Below are 21725 nucleotides of genomic sequence, written 5' to 3'. Positions count from 1 at the left end.
ACAGCTGGATACAGGAAAGTTATTTCATTCAAGTTACCGAAAAGAAGACTCGTAGTGGAGAAAAGTGTTTACATTACAATAACGCTATACCTGTACACGTATGAATGGTTAGCTGGAACAAATAGGGCAGAGAGAAAGTATAGTGATAATAAAATACATCAATTTGAACAAGCGTATTGAGAGAGAGAGAGAGAGAGAGAGAGAGAGAGAGGCAAAACAGGATAGAAATAGGTAAAAAAAAAAATCCATGAACACGAGAGAAGAGAAAGAAATGAAGATAGAGATAGATGAACAGATACATACATACATACATACATGCATACACTGGAAAAGAAAGAAAAGAACGAGAAATTTGATAGAATGAAGGTAAACAGTGGTAAACTCTGGAACTGCCTTCCTGCTTCTGCATTTCCCTCCTCCTGTGACTTATATTCTTTCAAGGAGGTCTCAAGACACTTCTCTACTTTTGATTACATTTTTTTGTCTCTTGTTTAGGGCCTGGCACCTCAATGGGCCTTTTTTTTATTTATTTATTTTACTTTATTTTTATTATTTTTTTATTTTTTTATTTCTATTTAATTTATCTATTTATTTATTGTTTTTATTTTATTTATTTATTTATTTTTTGTCAGTACCCCCTCATACATGAAAAATATTAGGATCCTGCCAAAGGTCATGTGATGTTGCTTCCTCCCAATGCAAATATGAACTTATTTTCAGTGTTTTGCTTTGTTTTAGGGGTGCACTGTTGTAATGTTGTCCACAAGACTGTCACTTTCCACCAGGAGCTGACAGGACTAAGAATGTGAATGATGTGTGTGTGTGTGTGTGTGTGTGTGTGTGTGTGTGTGTGTGTGTGTGTGTGTGTGTGTGTGTGTGTGTGTGTGTGTGTGTGTGTGTGTGTGTCTGGTGCTTGTCTGAGTCATCTTGTGTGGGATTACCAGTTTGGTATATGGACAGCTTGATGAATTTGTTTTCTTTTTAATTCAAAGTACATTTTCTCATCAAGAAGTAGTACATGAAGTTAAAAGACAATCTGGCACAAACATTTCAGATCATCTTTCCCTCGCTCACAATAATCTGTCTTACTGTCCAGCAATTCCCTCCCTCCAAGACACAGATGGGGATTCTATACAAAATTGACATTTGATACAAATAATATTGTATTTCATATTGTGGCTGGTATGGTAAAAACTTTGTATCCACATAAAGCACAATACATGACTTCTTGAACCAAAAAATATTGTCATAGGTCCATAAATTAATAGAAAATATATAAAACTATAGCTGTTCTGTGAAAGCATGAAGGCTGAAATGGTAAGACTATTAACATTCTAGTAGCAGACAGCCATTCCAATCATAATGTTACTTAGAAGCTTCTTAAATCCAAGTTTCTGCTCCCACCGAGTACAAGACTAACACAACAATGGCACATGAAGAGACCCATTAAAGCATGCCATGACAGTACACTTCACCAGCTTTATGATACACACTTCTCACACTCTGTACAGGAATGCTATTTACACCTTCTTGATGTATTTCATGATGGATGATGATGCCTCTGTTCTCCTTCCACTGTAAGACGGGGAGTTTGACACACGTGAGGCACTGCTTGATGACAACGAGCGTCTTTGTTCCTCCACAATCTCCTTCTGAATCTCCCAAGGCAGGGCACTGAACACACTTGAGTCTACTCCATCTGGTGGCTGCAAGGTGGAAGGGGGCAAGCCACTGGATGAGCTGCCGGATGCTGCACTCTTGTCTTCACCTCCATCTTCCTTTCTCTCTGGTGGTGCTGCTTCATTACTGCTGTGATGGCTTATGACAGCCTCTGCATTGGTTTCTGTACTGGAGATCTTCTTGGGAACTGTCTCTCTGGCTTCTCGAGGTCCCCTCACAGAGTCACGTTTGAAGTATTTATCTAAGGTAGCACTTGTCGTTTTTACTTTAAAAGGGATTTTTGGAGAGCCTGTTGTATTTTTGGGTACTGGTTTGGGATCTGGTGGCTTGCTTTTGTAATCAAGAATAATTTCATCTTGTATATCTGGAGGAAGTGCTTGAAAGACTTCCTCATCAATGCCATGTGGTACCCTTGAAATGCCATCCTTGTCTGCTGATGACGAGTCCTCAATAGGTGATGATGCAGCATGACAATTACTATCTCCATTATTCTGGTCACAATTTGACACAGAAGCTTCAATATTTGTTACAGATGTTTGTTTATGCAAATTGTTACTGGAATTTCCCTTTGATGTTTTTAAAATCTTTCTTTCAATGGAATGATTATGGGATTTTGAAAGCATATCTTTAATGTTCATGCTTCCTTGAGTGTTTCTGCCACCTTCACTACTATAGCTATCAGATTCAGAACAAGATTCTAAATAGAGCTCTAGGCTGTGGATTTTTGAGTTATTAACACTGGAAAATGTTGAGAATGATTTTAAATGGCCTGATTTTTCACCCTTTTCTTCATTTATGTCTTGCTCTTCAGTCTCACTTCTTTTACGTTTAAAGAAGAATCTGGAGATAGAGTTTTCATGTGAAGCTCGCTCAATGAACTTAGTGAAGCCAATGCTTAGCAGCGTGAGGTGGAACTCCTTGCTTGTGTCCACCATCTTGTGGAAAAGTTCCATCACCTGGTTCATTAATGTGGCTCTTGTATTTTCCCCAACGTTCTGGACACCCGATGCAAATAAAGATGGCAGTATACGAGTTTGTCGACTCTCCCTGTTACCAAACTTCTTCTTGGTGTCAAACTTACGGACACACACTCTAAGGGTGGAGGGAATGCGTCCGTCTTCTTTCAGGAGTTTCAGCAGTCGCTCCAGCAGTGTCAGATACTTGCTTTGTACCACATCTATTGAGTTCACTTTCCTAAAGGCATCTTCCAGTCCAATGGTCTGTGGTCTACCACTCCTTCTCACAGGGGCATCATCAATGCCAAAACTGAGATCTCTAAGCCTTTTACTGGTTTCATCATCAAATTTTGAATGTAACAAAGCTAATGATGAGTTTTGTAAGTCTTTCACAGTGTGTATTCCTAACTCTTCCAAGGTTTTACACATTGTGCTCCCTATACCTGGAATGCTTCTTGTTAAATTTAGTGAATTCATGAGTTGATGAACTAACCATGGAAACAAGACAGTCTGCTGATCTGGCTTGTAGTAACCAGACACAAGCTTTGCCAGTAATTTGTTATGAGCAACACCAGCACAACAAGTTATTCCTGTGGCCTTCACAATCTGCTGCCGAATCTTTTTGGCCACCAGAGCACCAGCAATTAATCTTTCCCGGCACCCACACCCACAGGGATCACCTGGAAGAGTCTCATCTGGCTCTTTGTCACCATACACATGTCCTTCAATCTTATTTGGATCAGATTCCTCTATGTAGTCTTCCAGAATTTCAGTAACATCGGCAAAGTTCTCATCCAGGCCAAGTCTCTCCACATCCACCGTGAATGTCCGAACAACTGCAGAGATCTCGGAGGAACACTGCCTGTAGTGGGTCAGGTCTGAGCCATCAATTAGAATCAGATCAGGTAGGGCCTCCAGAGCTTCTTTGATCCACATGCTCTTCTTTACTCCCATAGACCTTGCCACATAGTTGGAGGTCACCATCAGGTTCTTCTGCTTCACACCAAGAGGCTTGTCTCGCAGGCTGGGGTCACGCACCATTTCCACCTGGGCGTAGAAGCAGTCCGCGTCCAGGTGAATGACGACCCTGCGGTGATCAGCAGGGAGCAGCATCCACGCGCCCCCCGGCACCGTGAAGTGTGGCTCGTCCGCCTACAAAAGAGAGAAATAAAACATTTCAGATACTGCCATGTGAAACAAAGCTGTACTGTAACAATATAACAAACAAAACAAACTCTGCTTGGCAAGTGACAATTGCTCATGGCCAATTCCATAATGTGCAAATCTTGTGCTTGGTGGGTTTGAGTTTCATTGTGACTAAACTGAATATACTGAAGATGAATCACACCTCATTTGAGTTCAATTCACGATTCTTAAAAATATTTGTAGTTATTTCATCCTTCATCCTGATTTACAAAAGCACAATTCATTTACAAGATCTTAAAAAATTATATTTTTAAATAATCAAAATACATTGAACTGAATATTTACACACCTATTCTTGATCCTGACTTAGAATTTTTTACTTATGAATATTTTCATAGAAGTAGCTATGTACTGTGTATCAATTATGATTTAATTCGCTAATCACGAGTGTATAAAAACCCAATTTCTTTGACTCTGTATGTGACATCTTAAACCACTAAATCTACTACAACTAAATCTACAGCTATTATATCATCAGACAGCTTCTCCTCCAGCAATGAAGAGAATAGTGGTATTGTTATTTGCACACTCCAAAATCATCAGGAAATATAAATTCATTGACATGCTGTAGCTCCAAGTCTTATTTTTCACTCAAGTTAAATGTACCTTAGAAATTCTTCTTTTTCATTTCTTTGGCTTTCAAGCGCTTTTCCTTCCTTTCAAGGTACTTTTCCAGTTTGTTTCCCTTTTTCAGATCCTCAAACAGAGCAGCCTTCACCATCAGTTTACGGTCTTTGTTGGGTAAAAGCCTGGGCTTCCTGCCCTGCCTCAGGGCATCCCGCTGCTCCTGCCGCTGCAGCCTCTTCACCTCTCTCTGCTTCTCCTTCCTGGCTTGCTCCTTCTCTTGGTTCTCCATGCGCTGTACAATGGACTTTATCCTCCGCTTCTTCTCCGGGTCTGTTTCTTTTTTCCATTCCTTTTTCAATATATCCTTTTCTTTCTTCCTCAACTCTTTAAGAAAACCATAGTTCTCCTGCCATGCCTTCACGTTAAAGTTCCCAGAGAGGTCGTCAAACCGTGGATCTCGAGTTATCTTTCTCTTCATGTTCTGTCCCGGCTGGAGAGTGGCCAGGCGAGGGGCAGCGTGCCGCACCATTGGTACTTCAGCAGGTCTGTTCTTATTGGCTCGTTTTAGCTGTACTGGCCTGCTTTCCTGCACTACAGCAGAACTGGTGCTGCTCATAATGCCACCACCTGTCTTCAGTACTTTCTTCCTGAAGGCTTTGGTTCCCATGTCCTCCTGCAGCTTCAGCAACTCTTCCATGGTCATTTCCTGATGAAATAAGTTGTTTTAAAAACATTTTCAAATTATGGATTAGTTTCTGACAGCCTATCTAATAAGAATGGTAAGAAAACCCAGGTAAAGACTGGTGAAAGAGTAAAATAATGCCCAAACTTGTTAATATAAAATGGTTTGTAATCTTAACATCCAGATTTCACCAGTTCCCATACCAGTAAAGTACCCGTAGTCCCCATGCTGTATAAGCAAGTTTAGGTGCCTCGCTTCTCAACCAAGTCCTTACACTTACAAAGCTTTCAACATCCTGAATACCTGAAAATTTTTATCCTTCTGGTCTTCACTCTCTTGGTCATCTTGCTGGCCATCACCTTCGCTGCCACTCTCGTTTACCAGGTCATCACTTTCATCACCACTGTCATCCTGGTGCACTTTACTAGTCTTGTTAGGATGACGGCGTTTCAGGCCTTGATGTTTGGGACTCATGGTGGAGTTCACAGGAAAACGGGACGGGAATCTTTGGGCGTTCTCTCAATGCGACTTATGAGTATTCGATCACGGAGTATCTCACTACAAACAATACACAAGTGAATCAGCTGAGTAGGAGCTCATGAGTATTCTATCAATTAGGAAAGACTATCTCACGACAAACAGGAGTACACGAGTGAATCAGCTGAGTAAGAGTTAAGTACCTCTTCCTCGTCCTGAGCCAGCATGATGCTGTATTGAAGCTTGATCTTGACGGTACGGCGGATCAGGAACAAGAATCTCTCTCTCTCTCTCTCTCTCTCTCTCTCTCTCTCTCTCTCTCTCTCTCTCTGAATTTTCATTATCAAGGCCTGACTTGCGTTTTTCTGTCATCCTTGCTTCCTTGGGAGAAATCCTGAGAAAGAAATCTAAAGAAGGTTCTCTCTCACTCTTCAACAAAATTTATTTGCCACAGGGGCACAATTATTATTACTATTTCTTATTATTTACCATACACATATATATTATTGATAAGTGAAAACCAGTGTACCTGTCTTCTCATTTTCATTCTCCTCTCATTTCCTTGTTCATTTCCTTTATCTCTACTTCCATTACTTATTCTGCTCCTCCAACATTTGCAATACATTATCAAGATGTAATACATAAAGCTGCAACATATCACTAGAATCATTATCATTGCAGCAAGAGGAATTTCTATCCATTCCCTCCTCCTCTGAGTGGGTTTCCTCATCCTTGTTTATCCCTGTGTTCTCCAGACGATTCAAGGATGTTCCCTTAGTTCCCTCTGAAATATCCCCAACATCTCTTCCTCATTTTCATCTCCTCCTCCTCTTCCTCCTCCTCCATCTTCATCTCATCTTTCTCCCCTCCTGTATTATTTATATCCAGCATTTTCTCCTTCTCCACTTTCTTGATCTCCTATTCCAATAACTTCTCCATTTCCATTTTCAGTACCTTCCCCTCCACGTCCTTTCACCCCTCCTACTCTTCCTCCATCTCCATCTCCTCCTCCTCCTACTACTACTACACTTCTTCCACCTCCACCTCATCCTCCTCCACCGTTTCCCTTTCCTGCATTTCCAACATCTCTTCCTCCTCCACTTTCTCTGTCTCCTACAATTTCCCTTCCATCCCCATCTCCTCTCAATTCTTCCTCTCCATCTCCTCCTCTAGCTGTTTTCTCGTTATCTAAATGCTATAACAATGCTACCTCCATGTGCATGATGCCAGAAAGTACATATTATCGTACATATGTAATTATTCTAAATATTATGCAAAACTGCCACTTTATATATATATATATATATATATATATATATATATATATATATATATATATATATATATATATATATATATATATATATATATATATATATAAAGTGGCAGTTTTGCATAATATTTAGAATAATTACATATGTACGATAATTTTACCAGAAGTACAATAATTTCAACCTGTGTAGTACGGTAACATGGCCAAAACAATCTGGCAACGCTGGATTCACGGGGTAAGGAATAGTGCTGTGAGGGCAGGGGGCATTCGTTGGTGGTGGTGACGCTGGGGAGGCAGAGATTGGTGTTACATTGCTTTGGTGGGCACTGGTCAGTCTTGCCACACACACTCTCCTAATAGTGATCAGTGCATATTCCTGGCGGTGGTGGTGGTGTGATTACATTGTTTTGGCAGGGGCGCTCCAGGAGTGATTGGTGTTACATTGTTTTAGTCAGCACTGGCCAGTCTTGCCACACACTCTCCTAATACCGATCAGTGTTTGCATATTCCCGGCAGCTTCTTCCTCCATCAAGCAGCACCAGAGAGACACAGCTACTTAATTAAGGTGAGTACAGTGTTGGCAGCCTCCTCCTGTCAGCCTTACCGCCCTCACCGTAACACACTCCTCCCGCGGACTTCCTGTCAGTTTATTCGTTATTTGGGTGTTTTTGAGGTTATTTATTATTTATTTAGGGTTTCCTTGCATCTGAGTCTGAAAATTCAGCTAAATATTGAAGGGAGATCTATGTAAACAAATATAGAGGTAGGGCGTCCTTATTATGAGCTTTTATCTGCTTCATCTCTTATTTATTGTAAGCCTAACACGTCACAAAGTGGAGCCACATGACTAGGGTTTCATATCCGCTAGCTAGATATATCTGCCATTGCCTCATTTACTTACGATGGAAGAATAACAGGCAAAATAGCGGCCGTTCTCTCCACTGGCGAGGGCCGCCATGACAGCTGGCTATCTGTTTCAACCTGTTGGTTCCAATATTTTTTGGTAATTTTCTTAACTTCTTTATTCTGCTCGTATAGCATGTTTTTATGGTTTATAAAAATAATTATTTGCTTTAGAAGTGTTTTCGTTGCTTGTGTTGAGTTGTTTTCAATTTTGTGTTGCTTTATGAAAATGTAGGGTGTTTTTTTGGCAGTATTTTGACAAACATGTTTTTTTATTTCACGCTCTAATTACGTCTTGTGTGTTTCTAAAAATCGCTTATGATTTTTAAAGTGTTTTTTCGTTCCTGTTGAGAGAAATAAGTGGACTTTAAAAATGGTTTATGGTCCTGTTAAAAGTTGTGATTACAACACTTTTTGTGTTATTGTCTCTCTATTTCAGCTTGTAACTAACTTTTTATTGCTTGAAAAAATAGTTCGTATGTTTTAAAGTGTTTTATCTTGTTGTTGAGTCAAAATGGGTGGACTTTTCAGTGGTTTTTAATCGTGTTTAGGTTCCAACACTTGTTTTTTACACAATTTCGGTTTTATTTGTTTACTTCTTGTTCCAGGTAACTTTTGATGGTGTAAGATGATAGTTCAGATTTTTTAAAAATTTTTACGTTCCTGAAAATTCAAATGTTGTGGACTTTTCAATGATTTAAATGGTGCCGAATATTTCAACATATTTTCCATAATTTATTTGGATATTTTTTAAATACTACTCAGGCTGGAGCTGTTATAATATTGTGAATATTAGTTTAAGTATTTGTCAAGTCAGAATATATAAGGCATTCGAGCCTAGCTCCATTATTTCGAGGGGTCAATTTCAAAATGAAATCCGTTACGGTACGTAAAATACCCGTGACGTCACTGCCGCCATCATGGACCCGGGACCTTGATCGGCTCCGCTGTCTCCTCGGTAATATTTATCGTTCTTTGCAATGTTTTCCTGGTGTTTCCACGTGTTTCTAAACTCAGACGTGTAGATAAGAGTAGAATGAGTAAGAAAATAAGAGAAATAGAGGAGGAAGAGGAAGGGAGAAGGAATGGAGGAGGTGATAAAACAGGAAAATGCTAAGAAAACAATATTTAGTTTAATTTTTCCTGCTGCCCTGTCTGTCTTTGTAGTATTTGTCTTCCATAACAGTGCTTTCAGTGTATTTGGTGTGTTTAGGGGGTATTGGAGTGTGTCTGGAGGTGTTTAAGGGGTGTGCGTGCACACAAACACTCTCTCTCTCTCTCTCTCTCTCTCTCTCTCTCTCTCTCTCTCTCTCTCTCTCTCTCTCTCTCTCTCTCTCTCTCTCTCTCTCTCTCTCTCTCTCTATATATATATATATATATATATATATATATATATATATATATATATATATATATATATATATATATATATATATATATATATATATAACCTAAATTCTGTATTTGGAAAGTGGCAGTTTTGCATAATATTTGGAATAATTACATATGTACGATAATTTTACCAGAAGTACAATAATTTCAACCTGTGTAGTACGATAATATGGCCAAAACAATCTGGCAACGCTGATCATGACGTGAACTAAGCGACGTCACTCGACAGTTGATAGGACTGATGTAACTGATACGCTCTTCTGCAAGTTCATTTCAGCATTGGAGGGAGTGAGTTCGAGTCATCTCCAAGTAAGTCAAGCCCCAGGTTGTGTATTTGTTTGGCATAAGATTGTGTTGTAGAGGAAATCTAGGAAGTGAGGTGATAACGGTGGTTTAATGCAGTACTGTGTGGAGGGCCTGAGTCTGCTTGCCAGAGTAGTCTAGGCCTTGGTCGTGTCTCATTCAGGTACAAGATGAGTGTGTAGAGGTAAGAGCCAGTTATGATTAATGGGAGGATATGTTACGTAATGTAAATGTTTGCTTGGGGATTTAGTGGGAAACCAGGGTTTTAGGGTGTGAAAAGCCAAAATGGGCCAATTTTGATAGCCTTAAGGATGAAGAATGCCATATTTAGAAAACGGGAAAGGGGAATATTGAGATAGTTAACCTACTGTTTTCCTGAAGAAGCTATTTTTTTTTCTGATAGTTTTCGGCCTCTTTTTAGTGAATCTGCATGCTGTTTTTCGGCCTCTTTTTAGTGAATCTGCATGTTGTTTTTCCCACAAATCATTATTTTTTTTATTCTTTACCCCCACCCCCCATCAGAAACTAATGTTTTGCAGTTAAAACGAAAAGCCGATTAATACAAAACTGACCGAAATCTCCCAGAAAAAAATAGTTTCATCATCATAAATAAGTAACATAACAGTAATACTCACAATGTTCCCAGCAAGAGGACTGGCTGTCACCATCACCACCACCTAACCCAGCCTAATGAATCTAACCAAACTAACAACCTGACTAAACTAATCCAACCAAACAAACCTAACTAAACTAACCTAACCTACCCAAACTAATGTGACCTAACTAAGTAATCTAACCTAACCTAACCTTACTGGCAAGGCTAAGAAATGAATATGAAGTCATTACTTTATATATTTTTGTAAAATCTGATGATTCAGCGAAAATAATCAAGGCGATACCCACCACCAATAGACATCTTCCTCAGAGTAATTCAAATTTTTCAAATTGACCCTCTTCTCCCTCCACAGATGAAATAAAATGCTGTGATTGGCTAAATTTATTCTGTATTTTTTAATTGACCAGTGGCTGTGTTCTCAAACATAAGAACCAATCGCCGTGACTAATTTCGTGCTTGCACAGCAGATGTGACATACGCACGCACAGATGAACACACTTTCACTGGAGTAGATCAGTGCCCGCCTGTCCATCACATGCAAGTGTGCATCACTTGCCAGCGTTGTCATAACACCCAATTTTCTAATTTTACTTGAGCATCTGCATGTTTGTGGAAGATATTGCATACTGCATTACATTAAGCAACCATAATGCTGCAGATACAGTAAGTATTAACCTCAGAGAAGGACACTAGCATTATTTCAGTGTTACCCCTATGCTCCCACTTAACCCCTGCTTAAGGACTCTAACCTAACCAGGACGCAATGCCCCACCTCCTCCCATGGACCCCTCCTTAAAGGCATGAGCCAATGTTAAATGGGAGGGCTATGCCCTCCTCTCTTAAGGACACTAACCTAACCCTACCTAACCAGGGAGGCTGCCCCCTCTGGATCTCCTCATAAATCAAAACCTAAAATCCCACTTTCAAACCCTGCTTCAAGCTCATGTGGTTTATCATTGCAGATAAATGGTAACTTAATGCAACATATACCTTAATAGGAAGTTAGGACCCAGCAATTTGGGGGGACATGACAGCAGCTTGCTTAATGATTTCATTTGGTGCATTTGCTTCAAAAGAAAGGCAACAATTACTGGGGCCTGTGATGGCGCAGCACATTGGCACCTTGACTAAGGAGGGTACAGCCAGGATTAGAAAGAACTGATGCAACATTATCTATTGATACAATCAAATCTGCAATCTGGTCTCCTTGGGAAGCTGGAAATTCTGGAACTGCAGTGAGCACTCATGATGGCTGAAGCTGTGGCATTACTGCACTAGTCAGGCTGTCAATGCACTGACCTCCACCTTGAGGAAAAATTCACTCACAAGAATAGACCATTGTGTTTGTTTTTACATTCATCAGTTAGAGGCCTTGCAAAACAGAAATTTTTATGAACTTTATCAGCGTTTTCCTGTGGATGGTGCAGGTATTCAAAATACACCAAATAGTGAGATCCACGTGCTGCAGTACCATCATTTTTGGTGAGTATCTAGATTTTTATTGGTCTTGTAGGTGTTCAGCATATCTCAATGGGATTATCAGTAGTTTGTTGTCCTTTGAGTGTCATTTATCACAATTTAAGATTTGTTTTCAGGTTACAAAATACTGACAAGAAGACACGCAGATGAAGGCCTGTATATTAGCAGTGTGGGGTGTGGTGGCAGCCATGCTGTGCCCCACCAGTGTGCTGGCTGCCTGGGGCTCTGGTGGAGAAAGTATGCACCTCAAGAGCATAGAAGTGCTCACATTATACAGTGGAAAAATGACTAAAGGTATGCTTGCACCCATTAAGTTAGTCTTCACTGCATAAAATGACTAAATGTATGTCTTGCCTTGAAAATGTGAAATGTATTTCAGAATTAGCAAGTATATATATATATATATATATATATATATATATATATATATATATATATATATATATATATATATATATATATATATATATATATATATTTTTTTTTTTTTTTTTTTTTTTTTTTTTTTTTTTTTTTTTTTTTTTTTTCAGTGGATTATACTTTTACCACAAATAAGGTTGTAAACAAGATGAAAGTATGAGAAAAGATAGTAACAAAATAAATGGTATGCTTAAATATTATAAATACCTATTTTTTCTTGTCAAACAGTAATAGAACATCTTTTCTGGCACAGAGTATAAGAAAATAGGGAGTCAACTAATGATTTGATAAAGTATTCTTAAAATATTGATTTATTGATATCTCAGCCTCCAAAAGTTGCCATTTTGTTCATTTTATCAATAATTACTAGAAGAGTTTTCACAGTATTGGTTGTGAATCACCAATATGACTGGCTAATGATTTATAAATTCTCAGGAAGGAGGTCTGCCCCAGTACCCCAGCTGGAGTGTGTGTCTGGGGGCACTGCCCCCTGTGATGCCTTCCGGCCACGTGTGGTGCAGTGCTACAACCGAGGCTGGGATGGAGAGGATGTACAGTGGGAGTGTAAGACTGATATGGACAACGCATACAGGTGTGTCACTTAGTTGTGATGACTTTCCAGTAGATTGGTGAAGGAATCAAGTTTTTGAGGTGTTAAACAACTCCAGGTTTGCCCTTTTCCCTGTTCAAATATTATAGAAAAATGTATTTATTAAAAAATATATACATGTTGCTGATGTGCTCACATAGTGGAGTTTGACGACAACATATATATATATATATATATATATATATATATATATATATATATATATATATATATATATATATGGAAGGAAGAACATGTGAAGCAGTTGTACACAAGTCTGCTTGTCCTGTACTGAATGTACTGGTCCTGTAGTCCTGTGCTGAGTGTACTTGTCCTGTACTGGTCCAGCAGCAAGTCAGGCACCATTGTTCAAATGCATAAAAAAAGGAAGTAAGATCCTTTTGCTGATAATAAGATTTCTCATTTGAAATTTTACATCAGTGTGAAAATTGTTGCAGTGATGAATAACATTTGCTTTGCTGTACACAAGTGTGTGAGGACCAGCATTTTTATAGTGCTTTACTGAAGTGGTCAAGCTATTGCATAGGCTGGCTGTTTATTGTTGGAGATTTGCATGCATTACATCGTATCACAACTCAAATAGACCATAGCATGAAAGTTGCTGATTACCGTAGCTACCTGGCTAGTGAGAGGGAAGCACCACCACCTTGCCCCTCCAGTCTCACACTCTTGTATCAACATTGCAGGTTTGGTAGCATTGAGGTGTCCTGTGAGGGGTATGAGCACCGTGATGACCCGTACGTTCTGAAGGGTTCCTGTGGCCTGCGGTACACCATAGACTACACTAAGGAGGGCTTCAACCAGAACCAGAAGCACAATTATTATGGCGGAGGTGGTGGAAACTCGTATTACTCCAAGACAAACCAGAAGCTTTCTAGTGAGAGTACCGTAGCAAACTTCATTGTGATGGTGGCTGTTTGCTTGATGCTTTGGGCCTTCTACAAGACATGCATTGGCAACCGACAATCAAGAGAGGACGCATGGAGCACCACAGGAGATGATTACCCAGCAGGAGGTGGTGGAGGATATGGCTGGTTTGGTCAGGGAGGTGGTACACATCCCACCGCACCACCACCACCAGAGTACCAGGCAGGGTATGGCGATGCTTCCTGCAGGAACCGCACTGCTGGGGCTGGGACAGGGGCTGGGGGTTTCTGGACAGGAGCCATGACAGGAGGTTTGCTTGGGTACATGTTTGGTAACAGTGGGAGGCGTAACTATGCTGACCATCGTGGGTATGGTGGTGGCTGGGGTGGTGGCGGTGGTGGTGGGAGTGGTGGATGGAGCTTCAGTAGTGGGGGAGGGGGCAATGGTGGGTCCACAGGCACAAGAACGGCCTCAGGGTTTGGTGGTACGAGTCGCCGCTGAGATTCTGTTCAAATTAAGGTTGGTGTGTTTCCCTTGAAGTTCTTAGGAATACGTGTGGTAGGTAATATTATCGTGTTATAGGAAAGAGAACAAAAATTCCAATACAATGTTACCTATCCTACCTATTCCTAACAGTGTGTGTATGTGTGAGTGTCCATCTGTATTTTATTTATGTCTGTCATTCTGTTCTTGTAATGTATTTATTGTTCCTCGTGAAAGGGCTCTTTCTTCAAGTTGGAAATGTCAGATGATTGGAGTTTTAGGTGTGTTAATGCTCCTGCTGGTGCTGCTACCGATCCCCACCAGTAGCTGTACCCGTTCACATGCTTTTTTTTTTGAGTCTTGCTTCCTTTGTAATTTTCTAACATGCCATATACATTTAATAAAGTGGACATTAAAAATCAGCTGACAAGCATATTTTTCCCTTTCTGGCTTGTAACTCTGTCAGAACTTTATTGGGAATGTTATGTGGACGTTTTGCAGACATGGGAGGCTGGCTGTGCAGGTTGTCACGGCCAGAGATCTCATGCTGACTGTTTCTTTTGGAACTAGGCCAGCCATTATGTGTTTATGGGACTTCTTTCTCTTTTAAAACTTAATGAAAGTATGGCCATGGATGTAAAGTTCTGTCGCCAGTGTCTTTTACTTACCTGATTAAAAAGATATATTTTAAAGGGTCTTTTTTCTCTTCCCACCTGATTAAAAAGATATATTTTAAGGGGTCTTTTTTTTCTTTTCCCAGTAATGAACTTTCAAATGTTCCTCCTCCACATTTCCATTACTATTGCTCCTCATTTTCATTTGTTCTGTTGGAACCATTGGTTTGTTATTTGAAAATGAAGTGAAAAAAAGCTGTTTACCCAAGGAGAGAGAGAAATAAATAAAAAGACTAGAAGGGGAAAGCTAGGAGCCAATAGAAGGCAGGAGTACTGTGGAGGTGAGCAGCTTCTCAGAGTCTGCAAGGCACCACAGGGAGAGAGAATCTGTTATGGAGAAGTTTGCCAATGGAGAATGGATTAGATGACTGGTGGTAATGTCATCTTGTGGCAGCAAGTGAGGTGTGAGGACTGGATGGTCTGAGGAGGAACTTGAGAAAGATTTGGAGTTATGCCACAAAAGCTCATATAGAAAGCAGAGAGAGAGGAATCAGACAGAACCTAACCTAACTTACCTACAGTATACTTTCATGCAGATTCTGTGCTTGGTAGTTGTGTGGTTGAGGAGCCTAGAAACAGTACTTCAACGCAACCTGACGACCCCCTGTATTTGTATACCTGTAGGTACACAAACACCTTATAGTTCTATCTCCTTGCAATATGTGTGCATTACATTTTTAAACTTAAGATCTTGTTTTTCCAGATAAGCAATGGCGCACCTTGCTTCCCTCAAAAGCATCATACCATGTATATCCAACAGACTCATGTGCAAGGTGAGTTACAAAATGGTCACAAGGACTAATGTCATTGCGGGAACTCAACAGAACACTTTTTTTTTTTTTTATGCAAGATAATAATCTACTCGGACAACTAATCTGTGGCATTCTATCAGCTGAGCCTCAATAGATCTTATACTAAGGGTTTATGCAAGGATAAAGAGATTTAAGAATGTATTGTGGTAAGAAAGTGATGCAACATATGTTATATAAAAGAAAAAAGTGAATAATATGTATGCATTGTTAGCAAATATGACACTGGCTTTTACTTATGTGATCTTCATTTACCAGAATTGAGCATGGGATTCTGTACCACATTTGCCACAAGTAAATTTAGTCGTGTTGTAATTGTGTTCAGGTGGTGGTTGCCCGAGTGGAGCTGGATATAGGGTACCTTGTGTTACGGCTGGAGGACAACACCGAAACTAAGGATTTATTCAGGAAGGTGTGGCTGCTTATACACTGATGGAAATTATAAGTGTGGGCTCAATTAATTCTGATATACCATTGGTTGAATAATTATAGAACAAAATGAAGCTAACACAACTTCTGCCTTCTCCCCTCACCATTCTCTGAACTTCCCAGTTTCGAATGAGCAACCTTAAAGAAGAGATCTGCGACAACACTGTGGAGATTGACGTGTGGCAGATTCCCTCCCGGAAAGTGGACGTCCTGGTCAAGTGTGGAGCTGATGCATTGGTGCCATCTTTCAGGGTGGGGCCAGTAACCCTCCAGTACTCATTTCCACTCCACCACTGCTGCCACTACTGTCACCATCACTTCCACTCCACCTCTGACTGTCACCTCCACCACTGCTACCACTACTGTCACCATCACTTCCACTCCACCTCTGACTCTCACCTCCACCACTGCTGCCACTACTGTCACCATCACTTCCACTCCACCTCTGACTGTCACCTCCACCACTGCTGCCACTACTGTCACCATCACTTCCACTCCATCTCTGACTGTCACATCAACAACTGCTACCACTACTGTCACCATCACTTCCACTCCTTTTCTTTACTTCCACCATCACCACCATCACACTGAGAAGAAAGTAAGGATATTAACACTTTTTTATAGCATTATTTCAGACCACTAAAGTTTCTGTGTGATAGAATAGAAGCTTTGATGAATGAAGGTTAAGATATTCACTTCCTAAACAAAGATACACCTTGTCTTTACTCAGCAAGGGGCAGTAGTGTACCTGGATGAGGTGAAGTGCCGCGCTGTGCCGTTAGAATCTGGTGCTGTGGCGTATGAGCTGTACTCGAACTATGAGAGTGGAAATGAACTGCGTCTCATTCCCTGTAATGACTATAAATATTGTGTAGAAGAAAGGTGAGACCCAGTGATTTATTTTCCCTCTCCTGTCTTGTATTTACTTCAGTGGACCTTTTTTATGCCTTGGATCTTCCTTTATATGTACTATATAATTTGTTGCCCTTGGCCAGTGCCCTCTTACATAAAAAGGATAGGTAAAGATAAAAATATCATAGCAAACTCTCAAAAAATGGTGAGAAATTACTATTATGACCAGAGCTCTCCCTCTGCTTCACCACGTCACCCTTCTACTGCAGTATGCAATAATTCATGGCACTAAAGGCAAAATATGGAGTCTTTATAAGCATCTACAAGGAAGAAAGGGATAAAAAGTTTAGAGGTGGCTGTAGAACAAAAAAGAGGTCTCAGAGTGGCTAGTGATTAGGGAAATGTGAGCCAAATAGTAGTGGAAAGGAACATATACCTGACACTTTACAGAGTGGACAATGCAATGTTTATTGACGGCAGAGCGTTCATGGGACGCACTGAGCTGTACAAGATCCGTGGTGGCTTATCTTTTGTCATGATTTGTGAGGTGAGTTGTGCCATTGTCACCTTTGCCTGTGCTGTAATGGAAACAAATTCTGTCTCTTGGTTTCATTATTAATACTATCATGTGTATTTCTCTCTCTCTCTCTCTCTCTCTCTCTCTCTCTCTCTCTCTCTCTCTCTCTCTCTCTCTCTCTCTCTCTCTCTCTCTCTCTCTCTCTCTCTCTCTCTCTCTCTCTCTCTCTCTCTCTCTCTCTCTCTCTCTCTCTCTCTAAAATGTGATTTCAAAAGAGGTAGAAAGAGATTTGAGAGTACTAATGACTAATAAGAAACAAACACTTAAACCTTACACAAATTCAAAGTACAAGAAACATAAACATTGGTAGCAAATATGAGTGTGGCCAAGGGACTTTTATTTTGTTATATTGTTCCTAATCATCTCATGTGGCAGGTGGTGAAGGTCAGCCGAGAGGAGAGCAAGGGTCACATGGTGTTGAGGGTGAGGGATGCCACCAGAACCAAGATCATAACAAAGAAGGTGTGTCATTCATTTTGGCCACTTTATAACCGAATGCTCACTTTATCATCTATGTGCTTCAGTACCAGAGTGCATGACAGAAAGTGGATGGGGACAGTCTCAGCACCCAATAAGATACTTGAGTCTATAATATACTGCTTACTTTATCACCTTTGTGCTTCAGGAGTATCTATGTGCATGAGAGGGAGTGGGGTGGGGACAACCTCAGTGCCCAGCAGGATATTGAAGTCACAGTAAGAAGTTATATAAGAAAATAAGAAAAGAAATGTGAAGAAATATTAGTTTTTAAAGATAAATATGACGAATGACTTTAAAAGATTATGAGCTTTACTTTGATGATCACCAAGACCATTTGATTTTGAAGTTGTGTCCCTTAACAGATGTCTCAGTTTAGCCTTCAAATGGTTCTTCCCTCCCACTGCAATGAGAGGGATAGTGCTTCTTTCTTCAGTGATTTATTTAGCAGCTAGTGTTGTTGTACCTTGAATATCTAGTATTAATTTATATTAACTCTCCAGTATCTAAAGTTTATTTTGTGTTTCCAGTATGACTTCGACAACCTCAGCCAAAGTAACGAAGAACCAAGTGTTGATGATGTTCACTCCAGGGAAGTAGATGTGTTGGTCACCTCACCACCACAGAACCTCAGTGACTTGGTGAGGCCAGTGTGCAGTGTGTCAGTCTACAGTGTGCCAGTGTACAGTGTGCCATTTTGTAGTGTGCCAGTGTACAGTGTGCAGTGGTTTGAGGTGAAGAATTCATGAGAAATAGTATTTTGTAAATGAAGACTTAAGTCGCTCCAATGATTGACAGCATAGTAGTACAAGGATTAACAATCTTTTCAGACCAGGGACCAGGTGTGTGAGACAGAGAGAGAGAGAGAGAGAGAGAGAGAGAGAGATAAGGGAGATATTCATTGCTACATAGATGGAGAGATGAAAGATAAAGCAAAACGTGAACCCTCTCACTTCAGTCATACTTTCTTATCATTACTAAAATAGGACTTCTTTTTCTTTCAGACTAACAAAATTATAAAATTGGGAATAGTGAGGTGTGACCAAGTGTCCCCCGGTGCCACTGACTGCAAAGTGAAACGATTGTATACCCTTAGTGTTGAAGCATCCCTGCCTTCTCTTATACTGAATGTATTGGAGGAGGACCTGCTGGTTTGCCAGAACCTAAGAAAGTAGGTGGTACTAGGAGAAGAGGAGGTGTAGTAGTAGTAGTAGTAGTAGTAGTAGTAGTAGGAGTAGTAGTAATAGCAACAGAGGCATGAGCAGCAGTGAACTTTAAATGCTAATTAATTCAAGAACTTTTCACATAATCTCATGTAACTCTTCTAAGTAATATCATGTATAATCCTATTAAAAAAAGTAGCCATCCACAAATATACCGTCCTCTTTAAAGACAAAACAGAAATTTCCTTCTATTGTTCTGTTGAAATATAACAATAGGAGAAAATTTCTGCCACTTTAGTTCATTTTCTTCCCTTTTTTCCCAGTTTTTATATAATGAGGATATGAACAACTTATCTTTTAATTTTACATTTTAAGAAAATCTGTATCTGTATACCAGGCTGGCAGTCCCACAAAGAACACACACACACACACACACACACACACACACACACACACACACACACACACACACACACACACACACACACACACTTATCCCATTGGCCTCTGGTGGAAAGGGACAGTCTCATGGACAACCCTTACACCCAAGGAGCTGAGGCATATATCTGAGGAAATACCACTGCTATAATATAAATCATTGAATACTCCTAGGTTATTCATGAAAGATTTCAGATACCATAACACACATAAGGTAGAACAGACATGTTATAACAGTATTTCCATTGGTGCAGCAAACTCTACAACACTGAACACAAAAAGCAGAAGAGGAGGAAGAGGACGAGGGATGATGAAGCGACAGGAAGCCAGTCTTAAGGATATCTGGTGTCCTGAAGGCATCCAAAATCTTGCCATGGAAAAATGAAGTCCCAGTTAGAAGATAAGACTGCAAAGTGAAGGAAAAGTGGATTCCTATTACTTGAGGAAAATGTTATTTTTGTTGCATTTGATACTTCAAGTGGAAAGAACTTAAGAAAGCAAAAGGAAGCTGATTTAATTTTGTAAAAGTAGTTTGTTTATTTATCAGGTATATAGGATGAAGAGAGAAGAGATGAATAAGAGATGAATAAAGATGTTATTTTTGTTGCATTTGATACTGCAAGTGGAAAGAACTTAAGAAAGCAAAGGAAGCTGATTTAATTTTGTAAAAGTAGTTTGTTTATTCATCAGGTATATAGGTTGAGGAGAAAAGAGATGAATAAAGATGTTATTTTTGTTGCATTTGATACTGTAAGTGGAAAGAACTTAAGAAAGCAAAGGAAGCTGATTTAATTTTGTAAAAGTAGTTTGTTTATTAGGTATATAGGATGAAGAGAGAAGAGATGAATAAAGGAGTAAAATTCTTAACGAGTATTTTTTAATTGTCACTCAGGAAAACCCACAGGAAATGCCAAATGGTGAACAGATTTTTCGAGCAAAGGCGAATGAGACTCTAATAGAATTCCGTGACTAAGGAGACTGTAACAGGAGATAGATTACTATTGTTATCTCTCTCTCTCTCTCTCTCTCTCTCTCTCTCTCTCTCTCTCTCTCTCTCTCTCTCTCTCTCTCTCTCTCTCTCTCTAAGGCATCTTTTTTTCGTCAAAATAGTTATTAGGGTCTCTCTCTCTCTCTCTCTCTCTCTCTCTCTCTCTCTCTCTCTCTCTCTCTCTCTCTCTCTCTCTCTCTCTCTCTCAAGGTATCTTATCTTTCCTTCAAAATAATAGTAATTAATGCTCTCTCTCTCTCTCTCTCTCTCTCTCTCTCTCTCTCTCTCTCTCTCTCTCTCTCTCTCTCTCTCAAGCTATCTTATCTTTCCTTCAAAATAATAGTAATTAGTGCTCTCTCTCTCTCTCTCTCTCTCTCTCTCTCTCTCTCTCTCTCTCTCTCTCTCTCTCTCTCTCTCTCTCCCCCCCTCCCCCACCCTCCCGCTCTTCCCGTTGGGAAGAAGAAAACAAGCGACCGATTATGCGATGTCAAAACCTCAGTGTGTCTCGAGCAGCGGGAGGGGGAGGGTGTATGCCTCGTCTGCTGCTCATATAACACTGACTTGTACGCTTTGGAGGTTGGGTAGCTGAGTGTCCCTTTACTCCTTTCCACGGTGCAGTGTGGCGTTAGAGTGCCGGACGGGGAGAGTAGTAGAGAAAGGTGGGAAAGGCACCAGAGAAAAATAACAGGGAATGCTTTTGTAAGGTAATTATTATTTTTTTTTTCGCCTATTCTGTTCTGTTTTGCCTTGTTTATTCTATCTTCTGTTTCGTTATTTTGTTTTCTTGTGTTCTGTCTCTTCCTCTGTTCTTTGTATTGTTTTCGTTTGTTCTCTATTTTCTATTCTCTTCCATCTCCATTTTTTTTTTTTTTTTAGATACACTCTATTCTCCTCTGTTCCTTCTATTCCTTGTTTTTTTTTCCTGTTTATTCTCTTCTCTCGTTCTATGTATTGTATTTCCTCTTTTTCTCCTACTTTCCTGTTCAACGTATTTTATTATTATTATTATTATTATTATTATTATTATTATTATTATTATTATTTTGTTCTATATGTTTCACGTTTCCCTATTCCACTTTTTTATTCTTCTATCTTAATCTTATCTCATCTATTCTTTGTTTGTTTGTTTGTTTGTTTTTTGCATTCCCCATCTTTTTCGTATTCCATCGTCTGTTTATTTATCTATCTATCTATCTATCTATCTTTCCACCTACTCATCCATATTGTATTATTTCTTGTAATTTTGCTTATATATTCCTTGCATTATTTTTTTTATCATTATCATCATCATCATTATTCTCTGTCTCTTTCTCTCTTATCCTTTGTATTCTCCGCGCATTCAAGTGTGTGTGTGTGTGTGTGTGTGTGTGTGTGTGTGTGTGTGTGAAGAGGAGGAAACCCAAA

At 39.7% G+C, this 21725-nt stretch overlaps 4 protein-coding genes across 12 annotated transcripts in view; 3 read left to right on the top strand and 1 right to left on the bottom strand.

Moving 5' to 3' along the window:
• Positions 1-966: 966 nt before the first annotated feature.
• On the bottom strand, positions 967-7814 carry LOC135115967 (DNA polymerase iota-like). 4 transcript variants are annotated; one of them, XM_064033130.1, is made up of 2 exons: positions 7743-7814; positions 967-3788 (listed from the first exon to the last, which is right to left on the bottom strand). In XM_064033130.1, the coding sequence occupies exons 1-2, from the start codon at positions 7797-7799 to the stop codon at positions 1521-1523; spliced, it is 2325 nt and encodes a 774-aa protein (XP_063889200.1). In that variant the 5' UTR covers positions 7800-7814; the 3' UTR covers positions 967-1520. The 4 variants fall into 4 exon arrangements, with proteins under 4 accessions (XP_063889200.1, XP_063889202.1, XP_063889199.1 ...); XM_064033132.1 differs by lacking the exon at positions 7743-7814 and adding an exon at positions 5772-5844; XM_064033129.1 differs by lacking the exon at positions 7743-7814 and adding an exon at positions 5395-5815.
• LOC135115969 (uncharacterized) lies at positions 7040-20200 on the top strand. Of its 6 annotated transcripts, none has more exons than XM_064033137.1 (10): positions 7040-7076; positions 15292-15361; positions 15723-15809; positions 15950-16078; positions 16557-16708; positions 17129-17225; positions 17631-17717; positions 18263-18373; positions 18737-18903; positions 19588-20200. In XM_064033137.1, exons 2-10 carry the CDS (start codon positions 15299-15301, stop codon positions 19667-19669), a joined length of 975 nt encoding a protein of 324 aa, XP_063889207.1. In that variant the 5' UTR covers positions 7040-7076; positions 15292-15298; the 3' UTR covers positions 19670-20200. The 6 variants fall into 6 exon arrangements, with proteins under 6 accessions (XP_063889207.1, XP_063889205.1, XP_063889209.1 ...); XM_064033135.1 differs by lacking the exon at positions 7040-7076 and adding an exon at positions 7083-7406; XM_064033138.1 differs by lacking the exon at positions 7040-7076 and adding an exon at positions 8640-8702.
• Positions 9657-14606, top strand: LOC135115968 (store-operated calcium entry-associated regulatory factor-like). Its single transcript, XM_064033134.1, has 4 exons — positions 9657-11537; positions 11651-11828; positions 12390-12546; positions 13251-14606. Exons 2-4 carry the CDS (start codon positions 11681-11683, stop codon positions 13930-13932), a joined length of 987 nt encoding a protein of 328 aa, XP_063889204.1. The 5' UTR covers positions 9657-11537; positions 11651-11680; the 3' UTR covers positions 13933-14606.
• Positions 20201-20810: 610 nt separating the features above from the next.
• The window catches only part of LOC135115966 (carnitine O-palmitoyltransferase 1, liver isoform-like), a 30605-nt gene continuing 29690 nt past the window's right edge, over positions 20811-21725 (top strand). The window contains 1 exon segment of the mRNA XM_064033128.1: positions 20811-21025. The gene's annotated coding sequence lies outside the window, so the exon portion shown is untranslated.

This window comes from Scylla paramamosain, chromosome 30 (genome assembly GCF_035594125.1).
Source record: "Scylla paramamosain isolate STU-SP2022 chromosome 30, ASM3559412v1, whole genome shotgun sequence".
Lineage (NCBI taxonomy): Eukaryota > Metazoa > Arthropoda > Malacostraca > Decapoda > Portunidae > Scylla > Scylla paramamosain.
This window is presented reverse-complemented; position numbering and strand designations above follow the sequence as displayed.